Source organism: Polypterus senegalus, chromosome 13 (assembly GCF_016835505.1).
Source record: "Polypterus senegalus isolate Bchr_013 chromosome 13, ASM1683550v1, whole genome shotgun sequence".
NCBI classification, from domain to species: Eukaryota; Metazoa; Chordata; class Cladistia; order Polypteriformes; family Polypteridae; genus Polypterus; species Polypterus senegalus.
In genome coordinates, this window is record NC_053166.1 from 115709430 (window position 1) to 115729403 (window position 19974).

General features: G+C 37.1%; 1 protein-coding gene across 4 annotated transcripts in view; it reads left to right on the top strand.

The window, feature by feature from the left end:
• rnf44 (ring finger protein 44) overlaps positions 1-19974 on the top strand; it is a 170706-nt gene that overhangs the window by 112579 nt on the left and 38153 nt on the right. For all 4 annotated transcript variants that reach the window (XM_039776484.1, XM_039776482.1, XM_039776485.1 and 1 more), the window contains 2 exons: positions 12516-12710; positions 15566-15788. In XM_039776484.1, coding sequence (XP_039632418.1) covers positions 12604-12710; positions 15566-15788 — 330 coding nt within the window. In that variant the 5' untranslated portion in view covers positions 12516-12603. The remainder of the gene's footprint in view (positions 1-12515; positions 12711-15565; positions 15789-19974) is intronic.

Sequence of the window (19974 nt, forward strand, 5' to 3'; positions counted from 1 at the left end):
TCTGAGGACCTGCTCAGGGGACGCGTGAAATAAACGCTGGGAACGCGTGGCAGCCATGATGCGGTTGTTTACGTGTTCTGAGCGTGAAGTATAAATGAGCCCTTATTCACACGCCGGAGTAAGCCAATGAAGCAATTGAGAATGATCGGGTGCGACTCGCCCCAATCACCTCATCAACTCCTCATGGTCGTGCAGTCGCACCCACGGAGACAGACACGGCGAACTGGGTTTAAAAAATTTTTTTTTTTTTTTTGAAGCTGTGGACCCACTATACCACAAATAGCATTATAAATGCAAGTTGCACTGCCACAAATAGCATTATAAATGCAAGTTGCAGTTTTATTATTTATATATATATATATATATATATATATATATATATATATATATATATATATATATATATATATATATATATATATATATATATATATATAGCTTAGCTTGAAGCAAGGTCCATATTAATATAATTTGTCTTAGTGACGGTTCAGTTGGTAAAGATGCCATCACCAAGTTGCACTTGTTTTATTTTATTTTGGTGAATACTGTGTAATGTACCTGGGCTTGAAGTTTTGAAGTAATAGTTTATTACTGTAGTTGCACTATTATTTATTTTATTGTTATTATTTATTAGTTTAAATATTATGCAGTTTAATGATGGTAAAGTTGTTTAAAAAGTCACTTTAACATGTTAGTAAACAGAGATTGTTAACATTAACAGAATGTGTACTTGGTTTACAAAAATATGTACCAATTGTTTCTTTTCTAAGACATATTTAGTGCAGTACAACTTTTGACAAGCACCTCTGGATATTTTGCTAAGTCTAAATGCCTCTTTGGATGGTTGACAATTTGTTGTCAAAATTTTAGTTTAAGTTGTTTGCAAAATGTGTTCAATAAAAAGGTTCTATATTTTGACAGCAACTGTCATGCAACGTGATTCCTTCTCTTCATTAGTGCCTCATTAGTGCCCCCCTCCTTGAAAATTATCACTTTATAGGGCCATGCAAACCTGTATTATTACTCGTGTGCACATTAAAATGCTTTTTTGGACAATGTACAATTCTCATGATAGTGGAATAGGTATTCTTAGCCAGTCTGCTGCAGTAACTGCTGTGAAAAATGTGGTTAACTCATTCATGTGGAAAAAATACCGTTGAATACCGTGAAACCGGTACAATTATGAAAAATACCATGATGTGGAATTTTGGTCATACCACAGAGCACTACTTCATGGTGCCTTGATCAGGTTGTGGTGGGCAGATCGCTACCACACAAAAACCAGAAAAAGAACAGCAGAGAAAGTAGGAATTGGTACAAATTGATGATAAAGATAATTCAATGCACATACAGTATATCAGGGTTACACTAAAATGGTGCTGCCTCACCACTTCTTTTAAGTTTAGCTCTTGGAATTATAAGCAGACAATCATTTGAAGATCTAAGGTTACGATTTGGAGTGTACGATGACAGGTATTATGAAACATAGGATGGAGCAAGATTATTTAAGACTTTGTAAACCATAAGCAGTATTTTAAAGTCAATTCTAAGTAGCATGGGTAACCAATGTAATGACATCAAAACTGGATAGATGTGCTTGGATTTTCTTTTCCTAGTTGAAATTCTGGCAGCTGCATTCTGCACTAGTTGCAAAGATTGATGTCTTTTTTTAGGTAGTCCTGAAAAGGGAGTGTGTTACAGTAATCTAGTCAACTAAAAACAAAAGGGTGAACAAATTTTTCATGTTATAGGGGAACTTATTTCTTAAGTGGATAAAACGCTGTCCTGGTAATCTGATTAATATGTGATTTAAAATTTAGGTCAAAGTCAATCATTACCCTTAAATTATTTACCTCTGTATTGACTTTTAAGCCTAATAGATCAAGTTTATTTCTAATAACCTCACTATATCCATTTTGCCATTCACTAAGATTTCTATTTTATCCTTATTTAGTTTTAGAAAACTACTACTTATACTTTCAGAAACACAAGTAAGACATTGGGTCAGTGAACCAAGAGAGTCGGGTCATCGGGCATTATTGATAAATACAGTTGTGTGTCATCAGCAGAGCTGTGGTAGCTCATGTTTAGTTTTTAAACATCTCGAAGAAAGCGTGAAAATGGGTGTACGCGAGCTACAAGCATAATTACAATGACTCCACAAGAGTATGCAATGGATGACTCACTAAGAGTTATGTGGGTCTTTGGCAAGCATAGGAAACCCTTCTCTGATGCTGAATTATTAAAATAATGTGTGAGTGAAGTGATATAAGCTATGCTAGGTGGAAAACAAAAGAATGAAATGACAGAAAAAATAAGTCAAATACCTTTTTCAGATTACAGCATAGAAAGTCAGTCTGAAATACTTGAAGATTTATTTAAGCAACTTAGTTGTGCCATTATTAAAGGAAAATTTATTTTGCTAACTGTGGATGAATTAATATACATAACAGATAATGCACAATTGATTGTCTTTGTTAAATTTTATGGTAAAGAAAATTAGTTTTGTGAAGATATCTTAAGTGTAAAAATTCTTCATGGCCACATAAGATGAGGTTGCATTTATTAAGCAATCATGGAGATTCTGAGTGATAAGGAGATTGAACGAAAGCATCCAGTGTTAGTAGCTACTGATGGAGCACCATCCTTGATAGGAAAAGAGAAAGCATTGGTGAAACACTTGAGAAATCGTCACCCAGACCTAATATCCTATCACTGCATAATCCACCAGACAATATTGTGTGTCAGGAGAAATGTATTCAGAATTTATTACAATGGTGATGGAAACTTGTCAGTTATTTAAAAGCATCATTTGCACTGCACCATCATTTATTGCATACATTCCTGACTGAGGTTAGTGCAACATTTAATGATATACTTCTCTACATTAATATTAGATGTCTCGTCAGAGACAGGGTATTTTTAGGTCACCCAGGAAGAAATGGTAACCTTTCTGTCTGAACAAAAAAATGCAAAAGGTAAAGAGACTCATTTCATTTTCATTCAGAATGAAAAGAAAATGGCAGTTGATGCTTTTCTGTCTAATAATAACATCCCACCTCACTGACCTAGTCAAACTGTAGAGTAGAAACACACAATGTTTCAATGACAGTGCCCTCATGTCAGCAGTGTATTTTTTCTAGCGAACACTAGCAATTTTAAAATATGACTTCCAGCAGGGCATGCTTCACTTCCCAAAACTTTTGGTACAAAAAAAGAGGAAAACATCACTTGCAGAAATATGTTGAGTTCCTGGAGGAATTTACTGAAAATTTTGAAACTCTTTGTAAACTTCAGCCTGGGAAAACATGTTCTGCTGTTCTTTGAATACCCATTTGCAGTAAAAAGTGTTGCAGAATTCTCCATGGAAGCACAGAAGTCTGTCAATGGCCCAACAGTGCTGCTTCACTGCAAACTGAGTTGATTGACGCTCCATTAAAACCTTCTTCTGAAGGAGACTAACTGCTATAGTTCATTAAATGTTCCACTCATACATAAACTGGCCCTTCAAATTTCACCACTTTTGCCTCAACATATTGCTGTGAATCAACATTTGCAACCAAGTATGGTTTTAAAAAACACATACGCATTGGACTCATCAACAACTACTTGCATGAGTGTTTCCGGTTGGCCATTACACCTTTGTACAAACGTTTTTAAAGGCTAAAGAACATAAAGGCATAATTGTTATCATTAAAACTGCAATGTTTACTTTGCACATAGTTCTTATATTTTTGAAGCATTGTTTTGCGCTTAGTTCTGTTTATTAGCTCATTAACCAAAGTTCTCTAGAACTTTGACTTGGGAGAAAATTTAATAAATGGTCTTTTAAGAATTATAGTTGAATACTACTGCTTTTACTGATGTTCTTATTTTCTAATCATTGCACCCAAAATACACCGTAATTCCCAGGGAAGAGAAACAACCAATAGCATAGCAGAACACAGCTTTCACTATACACCATAAAATATGTATAGAGTTCTTTTGGTGAATTGCTCCCTTGGGTCTTTTCTGGCCAGAATGACACCACACTCTCAGCTGTTTGTTGTCTCTAAAACAATGGCAGCAGGATTCAAATTCGGGACCTACAGATTATAGAGTATACTTCTGTGCCACTGTACCAAATGAGAACTGAAAATATGTATGTGAGTAAGTGAAGCAGCAGCAGCTGTAGATTTTGTACCTAAAAGGGTGTGTAGTGCATCCATCATGTGGCAGTATGTTAGTTATAACAGAGACATCTGTTAGCAAATGCAGATTATATTTAAAACCTGTCAAGTAGTGGTGGTTACCACAAGAGGCAACACAATAAACCTTTACTATCTCTTAAAATACAACCATAGAAAAATGTATGAAGGTTATTCTGTAAAACAAGTCTAGAAGCTTGGTTAGACCTAAATCTTTTCCTGATGTAAAGAAATAAATAGGGGTATTTATTGCACACTGCTTGGCATAAGATATGATGCAAATTAGGAATTCATGTTTATGAATGAGTGCTGACATTGTAAAAGCAAAACAAGAAAGTAATAAATGTGAGTCAGGAAGAGTAATATTAAATATGGGAAGCCAGTTCACACGAAAAACCTTTTTGTATTTTTTTCCACATTCTAAATTCTGTTATACAAAGATAACAATGTTGTTTTGTGTTGAGATATAGTCCAAATGTTTATATAAAGGGGATTTACACTACAACAACATTTATTTATATAGCACATTTTCATACAAAAAATGTAGCTCAAAGTGCTTTACATAATCTATACTAATAAAAGGCAAAGCCCTCATTGACTGACTGACTGACTGACTGACTCACTCACTCACTCACTCACTCACTCACTGACTCATCACTAATTCTCCAACTTGCCGTGTAGGTAGAAGGGTGAAATTTGGCAGGCTCCTTCCTTACAAAAGTTGGGCAGGTTTCATTTCGAAATTCTACGCATAATGGTCATAGCTAGAAGCTATTTTTCTCCATTTACTGTAATGGAGTTGAGCTCAAAAGCCTTGGGGGGAGGAGTTTCGTGTGACATCACGCCTCTCACGTAATCACGCATTACGTAGAAAACCAGGAAGAGCTACAAAAAGCGCTGAAGAAAACATGCATTATATAATTAAGAAGGCAGCGAAACAATTAGAAGCGACCGAGTGACATATAAAACCATATTCAGCGGCTCACGTGAACTGGCGCGAGTGCAGACAAAAGCAACAGTTCCAAAGAGTGCTGAACAAAAACCGAATTACACTGCTACGCTCAAATAGACAAACCACACGCCATGGCGCAATAGTAGAGCCTTCGCCTGTAGCGCCGACGTCCGAAGTTCGATTCCCAAGAGGGGATGCACTAAGTATGTACGCACCCTTTTCGATTCATTTTAGCCTCGCGTCCCCTTGGTTTGAGACGTATGAAAACATATGCGGTTAACGCAGAAAGACAGATCACCAATCGAAGCTTCATGAATAATGGATACTTTATTCGCGATCAATGATTGTTTTGGTAAAGCCATACTCAGTGTATTCATTAGATGAGCGGTAAAAAGTAAGAGCAGGGGAGGGTAACTTATTGAGGCACACAGGCAAAACCACAATAGCAGCGGGCTCGATGTACTGTAGTGCGCGTCAACTCGATCTGAATTGCGATCACATTCAAAAAATATTTCTTTTCAAGTTCTATTTAGTCCATATGTGTCAAACTCAAGGCCCACGGGCCACATCCGCCCGGCGTGTAATTATATCCGCCCGAGATCATTTTATATACTGTATTATTGTTATTAATGGCCGGGGATATGAAGCGCTGGTAACACAATAAACTACAGATCCCATAATGCAGCGCTTCAGCTGCCTTGCCAACACTTACGCGTTAATCAAGTCTAGCTTATGATGCTGCAAGTTATTGCGAAGCTAGCCCACACGATGCCAAGAGAAAAGGTGATTCTGAATATAGAGCCTTTAAAACCGATGGGAGGCTGAGTATATGTTTACTGACATTGCCGGTAAACCCGTGTGTCTCATTTGTGGAGCTAATGTGGCTGTAATTACAGAATTTAATCTAAGACGGCACTATGAGACAAAACATCAAGATAACCTGAAAGACCTGAATGCAATGCACAAGATACAGAAAGCAGAAGAGTTAAAGAAGAATCTGACACTTCAGCAGACTTTTTACCCGTGCAAAATCACAAAGTGATTTCAAGTGAAGCTACTTTTATGGGAGACACAAATGCACCAGTGCAACTTACCCCACCGTCCTTGTTGCCAAGTAATGTTGAACCAAGTCGGCACAACGGTGTTCCCAAATACACACTTTGCTGATAAACTGAGCGCACTGAGTTCGCACGGCGCTTTGGTGGCTTTGAAGAACAAAAAAAGAATTTTGAGTTGTTTCGCAACCCATTTGCCGTCGATGTGGAAACTGCACCTGTGCAGATTCAGATGGAGGTGATTGAGCTGCAGTGTAATGGCACACTGAAGGCAAAGTACGATACTGCACGGCCCGCACAGTTTATTCACTCCATTCCCGACAAATGCTCCAGCTCCGTCTACATGCGGCTCGAACCTTGTGCATGTTTGGTAGCACATATCTGTGTGAGAAGCTCTTCTCAGTCATGAAGACTAACAAAACAGCACACAGGAGTCGCCTCACTGATGAGCACCTGCAGTCCATCCTGAGAATCTCCACAACACAGAACCTCACACCAAACATAAACGAACTTGTTGCCAAAAAGATGCCAGGCGTCCAGCTCTGATAAAATGACATAAGAGCAAAGACAACTGAATGATTTGATTTGTTATTGCTGAAAAGAACAAATTTTATTTATATTTCCAGGTTTTGTTATGCACCATGTTCATATTTGAATTTGTATAATTTTGACAGGATATATTTTTATGGAGAGCAAAATCTTTTGGGATATTTAAAATTTAAGTTTTTTTTATATAAAATTACATAAGAGTAAAGAAATTTGAATGTTTGTTCTTTTAACGTTTATTTCTAACTTGTATAATTTAGACAGGATATATTTTTATGGAGAGCAAAATATTATAAGTTATTTAAGGTTTGAGTTGATTTATTCCGGAATAATATTCTGTCGACTAAATAAAAATTCCTTCTATTTAAAATTTAAATAGAACTTGAACAGAAACGATAGTTCATAATATCCAGCAGACTTGCACGTAAGAGCGGGAGTCATCCGTTTTAACAAACAGCGTATTGCACTGATACGAAATAGCCTGCCCATTTAATTATTTAGGAATGGATAAATAAATTAAGATTTTGTACAAATAATGTTTTTCATTTTTCTTCCTTCATGGATTCTGGCACCCCCAGCAACAGTTGCTCGCACCCTAAAGACTGTATATATGTGTGTGTGTGTGTATGTATATATATATATATATATATATATATATATATATATATATATACACACACACAAAACTGATTCCAAAAAAGTTGGGACACTATACAAATCGTGAATAAAAACTGAATGCTTTGATGTGGAGGTGCCAACTTCTAATATTTTATTCAGAATAGAACATAAATCACGGAACAAAAGTTTAAACTGAGAAAATGTATCATTTTAAGGGAAAAATATGTTGATTCAGAATTTCAACAAATCCCAAAAAAGTTGGGACAAGGCCATTTGCACCACTGTGTGGCATCTCCCCTTCTTCTTACAACACTCAACAGACGTCTGTCAACCGAGGAGACCAGTTTCTCAAGTTTAGAAATAGGAATGCTCTCCCATTCATGTCTAATACAGGCCTCTAACTGTTCAATCGTCTTGGGCCTTCTTTGTCGCACCTTCCTCTTTATGATGCGCCAAATGTTCTCTATAGGTGAAAGATCTGGACTGCAGACTGGCCATTTCAGTACCGGATCCTTCTCCTCGCAGCCATGATGTTGTGATTGATGCAGAATGTGGTCTGGCATTATCTTGTTGAAAATACAGGGTCTTCCCTGAAAGAGATGACGTCTGGATGGGAGCATATGTTGTTCTAGAACCTGAATATATTTTTCTGCATTGATGGTGCCTTTCCAGACATGCAAGCTGCCCATGCCACACGCACTCATGCAACCCCATACCATCAGAGATGCAGGCTTCTGAACTGAGCGTTGATAACAACTTGGGTTGTCCTTGTCCTCTTTGGTCCGGATGACATGGAGTCCCAGATTTCCAAAACAAACTTTGAATCGTGACTCGTCTGACCACAGAACAGTCTTCCATTTTGCCACACTCCATTTTAAATGATCCCTGGCCCAGTGACAACGCCTGAGCTTGTGGATCTTGCTTAGAAATGGCTTCTTCTTTGCACTGTAGAGTTTCAGCTGGCAACGGTGGATTGTGTTCACTGACAATGGTTTCTGGAAGTATTCCTGAGCCCATTCTGTGATTTCCTTTACAGTAGCATTCCTGTTTGTGGTGCAGTGTCGTTTAAGGGCCGGGGATCATGGGCATCCATTATGGTTTTACGGCCTTGACCCTTACGCACAGAGATTGTTCCAGATTCTCTGAATCTTCGGATGATGTTATGCAAAGTCTTTGCAATTTTTCGCTGGGTAACTCCTTTCTGATATTGCTCCACTATCTTTCTGCGCAACATTGTGGGAATTGGTGATCCTCTACCCATCTTGGCTTCTGAGAGACACTGCCACTCTGAGAAGCTCTTTTTATACCCAATCATGTTGCCAATTGACCTAATTAGTGTTTATTGGTCTTCCAGCTCTTCGTTATGCTCAAATTTACTTTTTCCAGCCTTTTATTGCTACTTGTCCCAACTTTTTTGGGATTTGTTGACACCGTGAAATTTTGAATCAACATATTTTTCCTTTAAAATGATACATTTACTCAGATTAAATGTTTGATCTGTCATCTACATTCTATTACAAATAAAATATTGACATTTGCCATCTCCACATCATTGCATTCAGTTTTTATTCACAATTTGTTTAGTGTCCCAACTTTTTTGGAATCCGGTTTGTATATGTATATATGTAGATATGTATGTATATATATGTTTGTGTGTGCGTTTATATGTATATATATATATACATATATATGACAGAAACACTCATAACAGTGACAAAACAATTACATTGACTATCATGTTATGATATTTTCAAAATGTTTCCTTTTCTTTTTCGTTACTTCTTTAACACACTACTTCTCCGCTGTGAAGCACGGGTATTTTGTTAGTGAAGAATAAAAGGCACAGAAAATAAAATAAGTCAACATTAATTAACATAGAATAAGAGTAAGCTCCGAATGGTCAGGGTGGACAGAAAAAACAAAAAAAACTCCAGACGGCTGGAGAAAAAAATAAAATCTGTAGGGATTCCAGACCATGAGACTGCCCAGTCCCCTCTGGGCATTCTTCCTAACATAAATGAAACAGTCCTCTTTGGATTTAGGGTTCTCACGGAAGGACTTGATGATGATGGTCTCGTAGACTTCTGGCTTTTAGTCCATCAATGTTGGAGCATCATGATGCTTTGAGTAGGTGGTGGTGGCGCAAAAGGTTAAAAATACTAAATACTAGATGTTAACCTTTGGGAAATTATACACCTTTTTTTTTCCTTTGGCTGTTTTACATAAAATCACCAGACAGTGGAAAGGTAAAAGCTTGTTGGTTTATGGTGTTGAGTTGTAGATCTCATTTTTGTACAAGTAAATTTTACCCTGATAACTGATTTTTTTTTTTTTAATTAATTATCAACAAATTAAAGCAGTTGAGGGAATACTGGTTGTTGTAAAAGCAGTGGTGTTTTTGTTATGAAAATTATGGTCATGTCAGAATTTTTCTTTATCTCTAACATTACTATTAACTTACCTAACCAATAATATCTGTCTCAGTTTAGATAATGACTAGTGTAACATACAAGTTCATGTACCGCTTGTATCACAAAAAAATTTATCAATCAAGGAATGGAGGTTTAGAGCCTGGTCTGTCTCATTTGGCATAAGATCATTGTGATAACTCTATCATCTGAAAAATGTAGCAATAGAAATTTAAAAATTAAGCAAACGGGGGGCCTTGCCAGCAGCAGAAAAATTAGTTGTATGTAACCTTTTAGGTAGTAAAGGGTACTGAAATTTTTGTGCATTGTTGCTGGTTTATTCTGTATAGCCGAGACAATTAAAAATAAAAATAAACAGGAGTTCTAATGCCAAAAATAAGCAGCCATATCCTTCAAGAACAATCCTGAACTTGAAAATTCAGGCTGCACACACATTCAAGGGTAAAGTCGTGAACGCGACTGAGAGAATAAAACTGAATTAAAAAAAAAAAGCAAAGCTAACCTTTACATGCATCATAAATTTACACCGGCTGTTAGACTGGAATCAAATGTATGTTTTTATTCTAAAATAGTAAGAATAAGAGCAGCTCACTTTTCAAAATGGACTCGTCTGGGGTCAAACCCGTGAAGTTTTGATTACCAGTCAACAGTTGATGCCGTTCCACCACAGAAGCGGTCATAGCAAATGCGTGTCAATTTCACACCCTGACGTGGGTTCTTTTTCTGCAGTTATGCCGCGACACTTGTTCACGTTAATTGCAGTCTCAATTGTTAAAAAATATTTTAAAAGGAGCATTCCAAGTGAAAATAGAATGATCTGATTGAGTGCATACCAATTTATAAATTTCATGTCCGTTTGAGGTTAAAAAGAAGAAAAAAATAACACTTTCTCCCCAGCGCGGAATTTAACTCAGGTCTCTTAAGGCACGACAGGCCTGCTGCGCTCTGATTGGCTGAGCAGTCTGTGTCAACTATCCACGATTGGCCCCCGTGGAATAGACATGCAGTTGTTCTGTTATATTTGTACCTTTTGTGAGTGTTTGATATTTGGAATTCAGGCTTCACACATTATACACTTCATGTCTACATTTTGTCAATTATTACTAAAACATGAAAAACGTTTGTTTTAACGATGTGTTTACATTGTAGACACAGAACACACATGAAATGCATGTGTTCCAAATAACGATATAGTATTTACAAAAGGTGTCACTTTGCATGACTTCTCACTCTATACAACTCTAAGCAACTGACACACAGGTAAACAGACTTGAGCTGAGAAAACTCTGCAGCGGCTGGGGGGTGTGATAGCAGGCTGCTGGCTGTTTGCTGCTTATCAACACATTTGTAGGACAAAAGATGCTGATGGAGAGGTGCGAAGCGATTTATGGTGGGACCGATCTACGAGTTTTTTCGTAGGCTCTGGTAATTCTAGTGTTAGTGTTTGACTCAGTTAATCAAGCTACCCTGTGGGACATCCTGAGACTTTGGGGGGGTGTTGGTGGGAATACCACAAAGTGGCAGGATTTCATGGTTGGCTTGCATACTGGCACTGTGAGTGCTGTGCAGAGTGGATGCAGAATCTCTGCATATTTTCCAGTTGACTCTGGAGTTTGTCAGGGGTGTGTTCTTGCTCCTATCTGTTCAGTGCTTGTATGGACTGGGTATTGGGCATGGTTGTGAGATCTAGCGGCTGTGGGGCATCTGTTGGTGAAGAGAGATTCGCTGATCTTAACTTTGCAGACAATGCTGTGATCTTTGCGGCATCAATGGAGGCTCTGATAGGGGGTCTTCAGAGACTGAGCGAGGAGTCTGACTGTCTTGGCTTGTGAGTGTATAAAAAGCAAGATCCAGGTCTTTAATGACCTCTTAGGTACAACCATCAGTGTGTTTCTCTGCTAGGAGAATGTTGACATTGTCAAGAGGTTTGCTTACCTCTGCAGTGACATTCATGTCTCTAGAGACTCATCCTTGAAGTCAGTAGATGCATTGGGAGAGCATGGTGGGGATCATGAAGTCTCTAGAAAAGGGTGTGTGGCGCTCCCGATATCTTTGCAAAAGGAAGAACGTCCAGGTCTTTAGAGTCTTGGTGTTTCCTGTTGTGCTATATGGTTGCAAGACATGGACATTTTCTAGTGACCTGAGATGAAGACTCAACTCCTTCATTACTGTGTCTCTTCGGAGAATCCCTGGGTACTGCTGGTTTGAATTTCTGTCGAAGGAGCGATTGCCCACGGAGTCCAATAGAGGCATATATTACCTACATTGTGATGGACCATCAGTTATGACACTGCAGCTATGTGGTGCAATTCCCTGGGGGTGATCTGTCTCACAGGATTCTCATTGTTGGGGACCCAAGCAGCTGGACCTGGCCAAGTGAACACCCGTGTAACACCTGATTGTGGCAGATAGATGGTCATTTCTGGGGGGTGAGACTTGACTGCATTTTTGCCCCATTGGCGGGTTGCTAACCAGGATCCAGAACTCTTTTGCCGTGTGGGGGGTATGGCAACATGCTGTACCATTGCATGCTCCCCAGGCTGGCCTGACCTGACCTTGTATCACTACCATATTAGAAGACTTTGTCACAAATTGCATATGTTCTCTTTATCATTCAGACTTAGTGGGAATGCTTAAATAGCAAACGTTTGACTTTCTTTGTTTCTGTATCTAGTTGTTAGTTAACCTTTTCTTTGTAAGACAACCATGAAGTTTTTTTCTGTTTCAGAGTGAAGACAATCTGAGGCTGTGATACAAAAGCCTCCAATAAGCCAAACTCCATCTTGAGAGCTTGATCCGCCACCCTGACGTCACCAATGCGACCATGGGAAATCACAGTGAATAGGCGGCCACCAACTGCCCCCTTCAGTCAGAGAAGGTTTCCAGGGGAGCCTTGTAATACCCCTGCACATCTCAGGAGAAGGTATTTATTGAAAATATTCAGACTTTGTATCATTCTCACTTTTTTTGGATTATTTAATTTTCAAACTTTTTTTTTTCTCTTTAATTTTACAATGAGATTTGTTTATCTTTTACTTTGGCCTCTTCAACCTTCTGGAGTTCTTTTTTGGAGTTATCTTCCAGCCTGACAAAATGTTGCTTTGTTATTCCCTTTTTGGTGGAAGCTCTGCGTACTGTAGCTGGTGTTTCTTTGTTCTCAAGCAACAGATAGGCCCTTATTGCTACTAAATATCAGGCCAATTTAATAAACTCTACACATTTAAGCCCTTCACTGAAACATTGTTTTCCTCCCTGTGTGTGATGGTGGCCATTATCTGAAGATATAGGTTTAATTGCAGATTCAGTTATAACTCTCCGAATTGTACCAGATTATCACTTGTTAACTAATACTTCTCAGAGTTGGCCCTGATGTTCCCTTGTACGCACTTAGATAAATTCAACATTTCTTGCTGTGATTTGAAATTAATCGTTTCCATTTTGAGGATGTTTCAAGTGCAGTGTTGCATGTAGTTTCTCAATGACTGATGGTTGTAGTTGCAACCAAATAACTAATCTGAAGACAATCTGTCAATCATTGTACTCTTTAGTTGTGTCAATTCTATCATTTAATTCTGAGTTGTTGTTGGTTTTTTCTTTTTTACATTTTTTGTGTAATTTAGCAAAAATGTTTGTTTTATTAACAGTAGGTGATTCATTTTTTAGGATTAGTTAAGAGTTTAATTTCTTTTCACAGTGCCATTTACTGAAATATCTACTGTACTTAATGAGCACCGATATGAATGAATGCCAAATAATAATTCCTGCAGAATGCATTAGAGATTTTATAAATTTTAGCCCAAGGGTCTCCCACTATATTTTAATACGTCTCTTAAAATTAAAAAAAATAAATGATCTGAATGCAGATAGTACTCTGCCTTCATTCACTGTTTGTCTAAATTATGGAATGCACTGCTTTGGTTTATAAGAGATGTTTGACTCTGATTTTCCTTTTCTGTGGCTAGACATTCTGATGTATGCTAAATGAATCAAGCTTTTATTATCCTCTTGTCCATTTATTATTGAGCCATCTTAATCTAGATTAGGGTCTCGCAGTCTGACTTACTTCTTGGCAGCTTTCAGTAAAAGTGTACATTCATTCACACACCAACATTCTTTTATGCCAGGCCACTTTACAGTCACAAGAGGTAAACATGCACACTCCATACACACAATGTCAAGGCCATGATTCCTCAATGCTTTTGCTGCTGCTGTTTCTGTTTGTCCCACCCATGTTTGCAAGAGGTTTCAATGTGTTCTCTGGTTTCTTCGATATTTCAACAACTTGCACACAAGTTCTTGAGGTCTAAATTAGTTGTAAAATGAGTGTGTGAGATTGTATAATGCACTTGCCCTTAAAATGCATTGGCACCCTATCCAGGGCTGGATTATGCTGTTTGCAACATGCTGTAGTGATTGCCTTTAGTTCCTACTCCTATGTTGGAGTAAGAGGATTTGGAAAAGGAAACTGTTGAGAGTATTACAAGTGGATCATTTCTATATCCTAATGAATTGCAGCCTCTGGGAACAAATTATATTACCTGGCAAAGGACCCCAGGAAAGTTCTAAGGTACAGTTCCTACTGACAGGACAGAACTGTAGGCAAGATTAAATATCTTTATCCAAACCTGCAGCATTAAATGGTAAGCTGAAATGTTTATGTTGGAAGGTATGCACTTGTCAGTGCTTTTACTGTTGGATTTGACGTTTCATTAACATAATGTATTGTGGAAGATGCCTGGCCACAGACAGACATGCAGACTCACAAGTCCCAAAAACACAACACATTTAATTTCCTTTTTATTATGCAGCACCTGACACAGTGCACCAACAGCCACGATACAGCTCAGTCCTTTTCCATTCTTTCTTCTTCTCTATTCTTTCACTGCCTATTAATTAAAAATAGTTAAGCACTCCAGTTAAATCAGCTACCCAGCACACTGGGATACATTTCTGAACATATAGACAGATACGATAAACAAAGCCAATGTTACGCCGTATTATGGTTTAAGTTGGGCTAGGTGGGTGGGCACTATGTAGCAGTACCACAGTTTTTATTGTCCTTGATTAGTTTTCAGTCTTATTTTAAAAGATATTTTTGTCAATAATGTGTACATAAATTAGAATTTTTTGAAATTGTGGTTCTGTGTTCTTATTTAATGTGATGTTCATTCAGCTAAAAGGTTTCTACAAGTTCGGATTTATTGTCTGTGTATATAGAAAATGAAATGCTCTCTTTCATGTCTCCCACAGACTAATGACAGTACAATAATATCAAAAGACAGTGTATAGACAAACAGCAGACATTACCATACATTTAATACAACATCAGACAATATATATAAGAATACACATCAGGTTGACTGTTGTAGTTGTTGGTATGAGTGGTTGTTATATAGCATTTTAAGTTGTTCCATTGGCAATAACCTTGGCTTTAATTGGTCTTTTATTTCCACAGTTAGGAAATATGGATTATAACAGAGCTTAGTGTTAGTTTTATTTTCCATACCAAACCTGAATCTCTTTTCAGGGAGCTTTAACTGAATATTGTAGGAGTTCCCAAATGGTCAGTTTTGGGTGTTTAGATGTAAGTATACTGTATACATTTAATTGAATTAATTTACTAGTAGATTCACATCACACTTAGCATCTTCAAAGCTTACATACTTGTTTGTCTGAAGGAGTGCTTTTTATGTTTTTTGGGGTTTTTTTTTTCTATTTAATGTAGTCCATATTTCCTGGTAAACAATTAGGTCTATTTTTCTACCTTGTCTTTGGCAGCCCTCCAGTGAGACGGCAGTGGGGGCGTCGAGATAGACCCTTGTTGCACAACTCTTTACATCAGGATGAGAATTTGCATCATCCTCTGTTTTCTCAGCATCAACAGCAGATCTCTTTAGATGAATCAAGAGTATACAGTCACACCAGCGTACAGCCACGAATGCTTCACCCTGCCACACACCCGCCTCAGCAAAATTCCATCATGGTCGACCTCCACGAACAGGTAAAGATTGCATTAAACACTAGACTGTTAACGATTGTTTTATCATTGTTCTGTATAAAGTCATCAGAGTACTCCTGACAAGTACAACTCTTCTAGATGGAACTATGTAACATTCTATGTACTATAAAGGAATTTAACAAAGAAGCACATTAAAAAAATCTTAATGCTGCTATTCCTGCACATGTTTTTGTAGGACCAAAGCCTGTTCTCTTCAGCATCAGGTACAAAATATAAGCCAGTAGCATATAGGCAAGTCAGTTCTGTCACTAATCTGCCTTGTCCACATTTGCGATGTGGGAATGTCTTGGAGAACCAGGGAAGAAGGCCACATCTGACGACATCCTACAGAACCAGCATATTGTCTAGGCCAGGATTTGAATCCAGTGTTCTGAAGCTGAGAGGCAGTAGTACTAACCTTAGGTAAACTGCCCTGTTCAGGAAAAAAGTGCAAAACAAGGACAAAGAAACATGAGTATGACAAGTTGATTTAGGATGAGGGTGCTGCACTTGCTTAAGTTGCAATATGTACAATTTTCCACTCAAAAGTTGCTTTTCTATGTAAACCGGCAGGTGTACTACTTTAAAGCCCTTTATTTTAATACATGCATAATGACGATGCCCCTACATCAAGATTGTGCCCCCAGTTACTTTTCCCCCCTGGTCTATGGTGTATCTGGTGCATATTATGATTGTACATTGTAGAAGGTAATATTTATGTTGAATATACTGCACAAGGGTTGATAACGGCAAGAAACCGAAATGTGATCAAATGAATTGACTAACTATAAAGTTGCAAGATGAAACAATAAACTGTTCACTAAAACTCATTTAATGCATTGTGCTGATAAATCATTGTACATAATTCCATTATTTAATCAAGAGAATGACAGTCACTTGCACAATTGTATTTATTCTTTTATAATTAAATAACAGTGTTTATGGTATTTAATGTAATGATTTTATAATATTTTCATGTAGATGTTTTTATATTGAAAATAGTTTAGCTCTAAAAGCATAGAATATTCTTTGACTTTGACATTGTAATTTTTTTTAGCACATTGTTGGTGTGGGACCTTTCTTAATGCAGTTATTTGACTCGGGAGATAGTAAACAGTATGTCATTTTTGGCATTTTTACTGTTATTTCCCCTGACTAGGGGCATCACAAAGCTCTAAATATACTGCAAGTAAATCTTACACATCAACTGCTCTCAAGTGTAACACATTATTTTCTTTTAGTAAAGTAAGATTGTTCTTGTTAGGTTAACCAGAGAGAGCTCATAAAATGAAAAGAATAGTCCATATTTTAATTATTTATCATTTTGGTATGCTTTGTAAGGGTAGTAAAATGATCCAGAAATGAAAAAGAAGCATGGAGTGGGATTGGGGTGTAGAGTCAACACATTCAACAGATCCTAACTGCCTGGCAACAAACACACATTAGATTAGAATTAAACTCGAGTGCAAGAGCTGTCAGGAAACAAGTTTGCTACTTTTTATGGTTGAATTGTTATATGTGTCCCAACTCTTTTAAGCAGTGCTTGGGAATTCTTACTTAAGTTTCTAGTCTCTGACATAATAAAACAAAATCAGAAGTAAATAAAAAGACAGATTGTAGTGATAGAATGCATCAGCCAACACAGAATTTAGAAAATCAATGCATCCATCAGTTTTGTCAGCCTGTTTGGTCCTTAACAGGGTTATGTAGATCAAGAGCCTATCCCTGCAGTATTAAGTACAAGGTAGTAATTCTTCCATGACAGAAAATAAAGCAATGCAGTTTAGAGTAAAAATATATAAATACATTTTACTTAAAGCAATAAATACATTTATTTTATTTTATTTAATTTAATCTAAATATTAATTAATTTAGAGGAATGGATGCAAGCAGTTCAAAAATATAAATAGTTAAATAAGAATAATCTTGTGAATAAAATGTTAAACTCTTGTTTTATTGTTTCCTATGTTCATTTGTATGTTATATACCAAGACAAAGTGTATATGATTAGCATATTGTAATTAAATGACCTAGCTTAACATAAGGATGTGAAACTTGGTCAATGCATATTCATAAAAGTCTGTATGGTGGCAAGAAAAAGTATGTGAACCCTTTGGAAAAAACTTTTTATGTAAAGATTTATCTTAAAATATGGTCTGATCTTCATCTACGATACAATAATAAGCAAACACGGTCTGGCTTAACTAATGACATACAAATTATTTTATTCTTGTACATATTGAATACATCATTCAAACATTTACAGTGTTATTTGGAAGAAGTATGTGAACCCCAAGGCTAATGATTTCAACAAAAGTTAACTGGAGTCTGGAGCTGGCAAACAAAAGCAAGTCTTGTATGTTTTAAGCTGTCATCAAGAATTGTTAATTTTCATAAAACTGTAAAGTATTTCAAAGTAATTTTAAAGAGTTCAGCTATTCTTCAGTCCCATTTAGACAAACTGTGTATAACTGGAGACAATTTAGTACTATGGCCACTCTCCATAGAAGTGGTCGCTCAGCCAGGATGATTCAAAAGGTGCAAGAGGTTAAAAAACAATCCCTAGAGTAACAGCTAAAAGCTTGAAGGAATCATTGGAACAGGTTACAATCTCTGTTCATGAGTCTACCAGAGGCAGAACATTGAACAGGCATGGTGTCCATGTCAGGACAGTAAGGAGAAAGCCACTGCTCTCCAGAAAAACATCACTCCATGAAGTTTGAAAAGAACCACCTTGACTCTCCACAACAGTGCTGAAAAAAACATTTTGTGGACTGATGAAACTAAGGTTGAATTGTTCGGGAAGAATATGTAGCAGTACATATGGTGCAAAAAGGGCACTGCATGCCAACCTGAATACATCTGCAATTAAGAAATATGGTAGAGGGGACGTTATGATTTGGGGCTGCAATGCTCACCAAAGGGCAAATGAATTCCGGAGTTTATCAAGGTATCCTACAAAATAATGTCTCATTGTCTTCCAGCTGAAGCTCAGTAGAGGTTGGGTGATGCAGCAGGATACTGACCCTAAGCATCAAAGTAAATGTGCCTTTTGTAGTGGCCTGGACCTTAACCCAAACAAGATGCTGAGGAGTGACTGCAAAAGGGTCGATTACAGCAAACATCCTAAGAATATGGCTAAGCTGAAACAGGAAGAATGGTCTAAAATTCCTTGTGAATATTGTATGGGTCTGATCCATAGCTACTGGAAATGCTTGCTTGAGGATATAGCTGACAAAGGAGGTTCAACCATTTATTAAATCCATGAGTAAACTTACTTTTTCCACAATACACTTTGATGTTTTTTTTTAAACACATGAGAGGTAACTAACTGTCCTTGCATTATTAGCTTAAGTATAATGTGTTTGACTACATTTGTGACTTAGATGAAGATCAGATCACACTTTTTGACCAGTTAATGCAGAAAACTTTTTCTTGCAATATTATTATAACACATCATGTCTAGTATAGAAGAGCCTACAGTGGCTCTCAGAAAAAAAGTTTATTAGGGCTTGTGCATCCGGGAGGGGTTGCAAAGCTATTCCAAATACAGTCACAGTCCACTCTAGTATAAATGAAAAGGGGTTTCTTTAACTTTTCTGATAACTGCAACTATGCCATGTTACTCGTGTTTAAATAAATATTCAAATGTTCATGTTGTTCAGGTGATTTGGTAATTATTTGCCCCCAATAAAAAGTATTGAGATTAATAAAGGCCTGGGTTCACTTTTTCATATGTGCCAACTATTATTTACCAATTGTTTTTCTATTATATTTACAGCTTCCTCTAAGTTATGCAGATATGTTATGATAATACAAGCCTTTAAACATAGATTTTGTAATTTAAAGTAATTCTTTTAAACAGTAGTGTTTATTTTTTCTTAAACAATTTTTATGAAGATTGATTGATTGCTGTACTACTCATTATAAATCAGTGTTGCTTCATATGGGCCATGATTGAATGTTTAAGGGACTTGTAAAGGTCAAATGCTTAGTAAGATTACATTTAAATGAAAGCACAGATTACCTTTCAGCTGTGACTTAAAATGACTGTCAGCACCATTCTGTACAGTATGGGCCTATAGGAAACAGAGAAAAGTGACAGAAAAACTATATTATTCTTTAAAAGGTTTCACTGCTTTGTGACAAGTAAGTAGGAGGTAGCTTAGCACATTTCACTCATATGTTC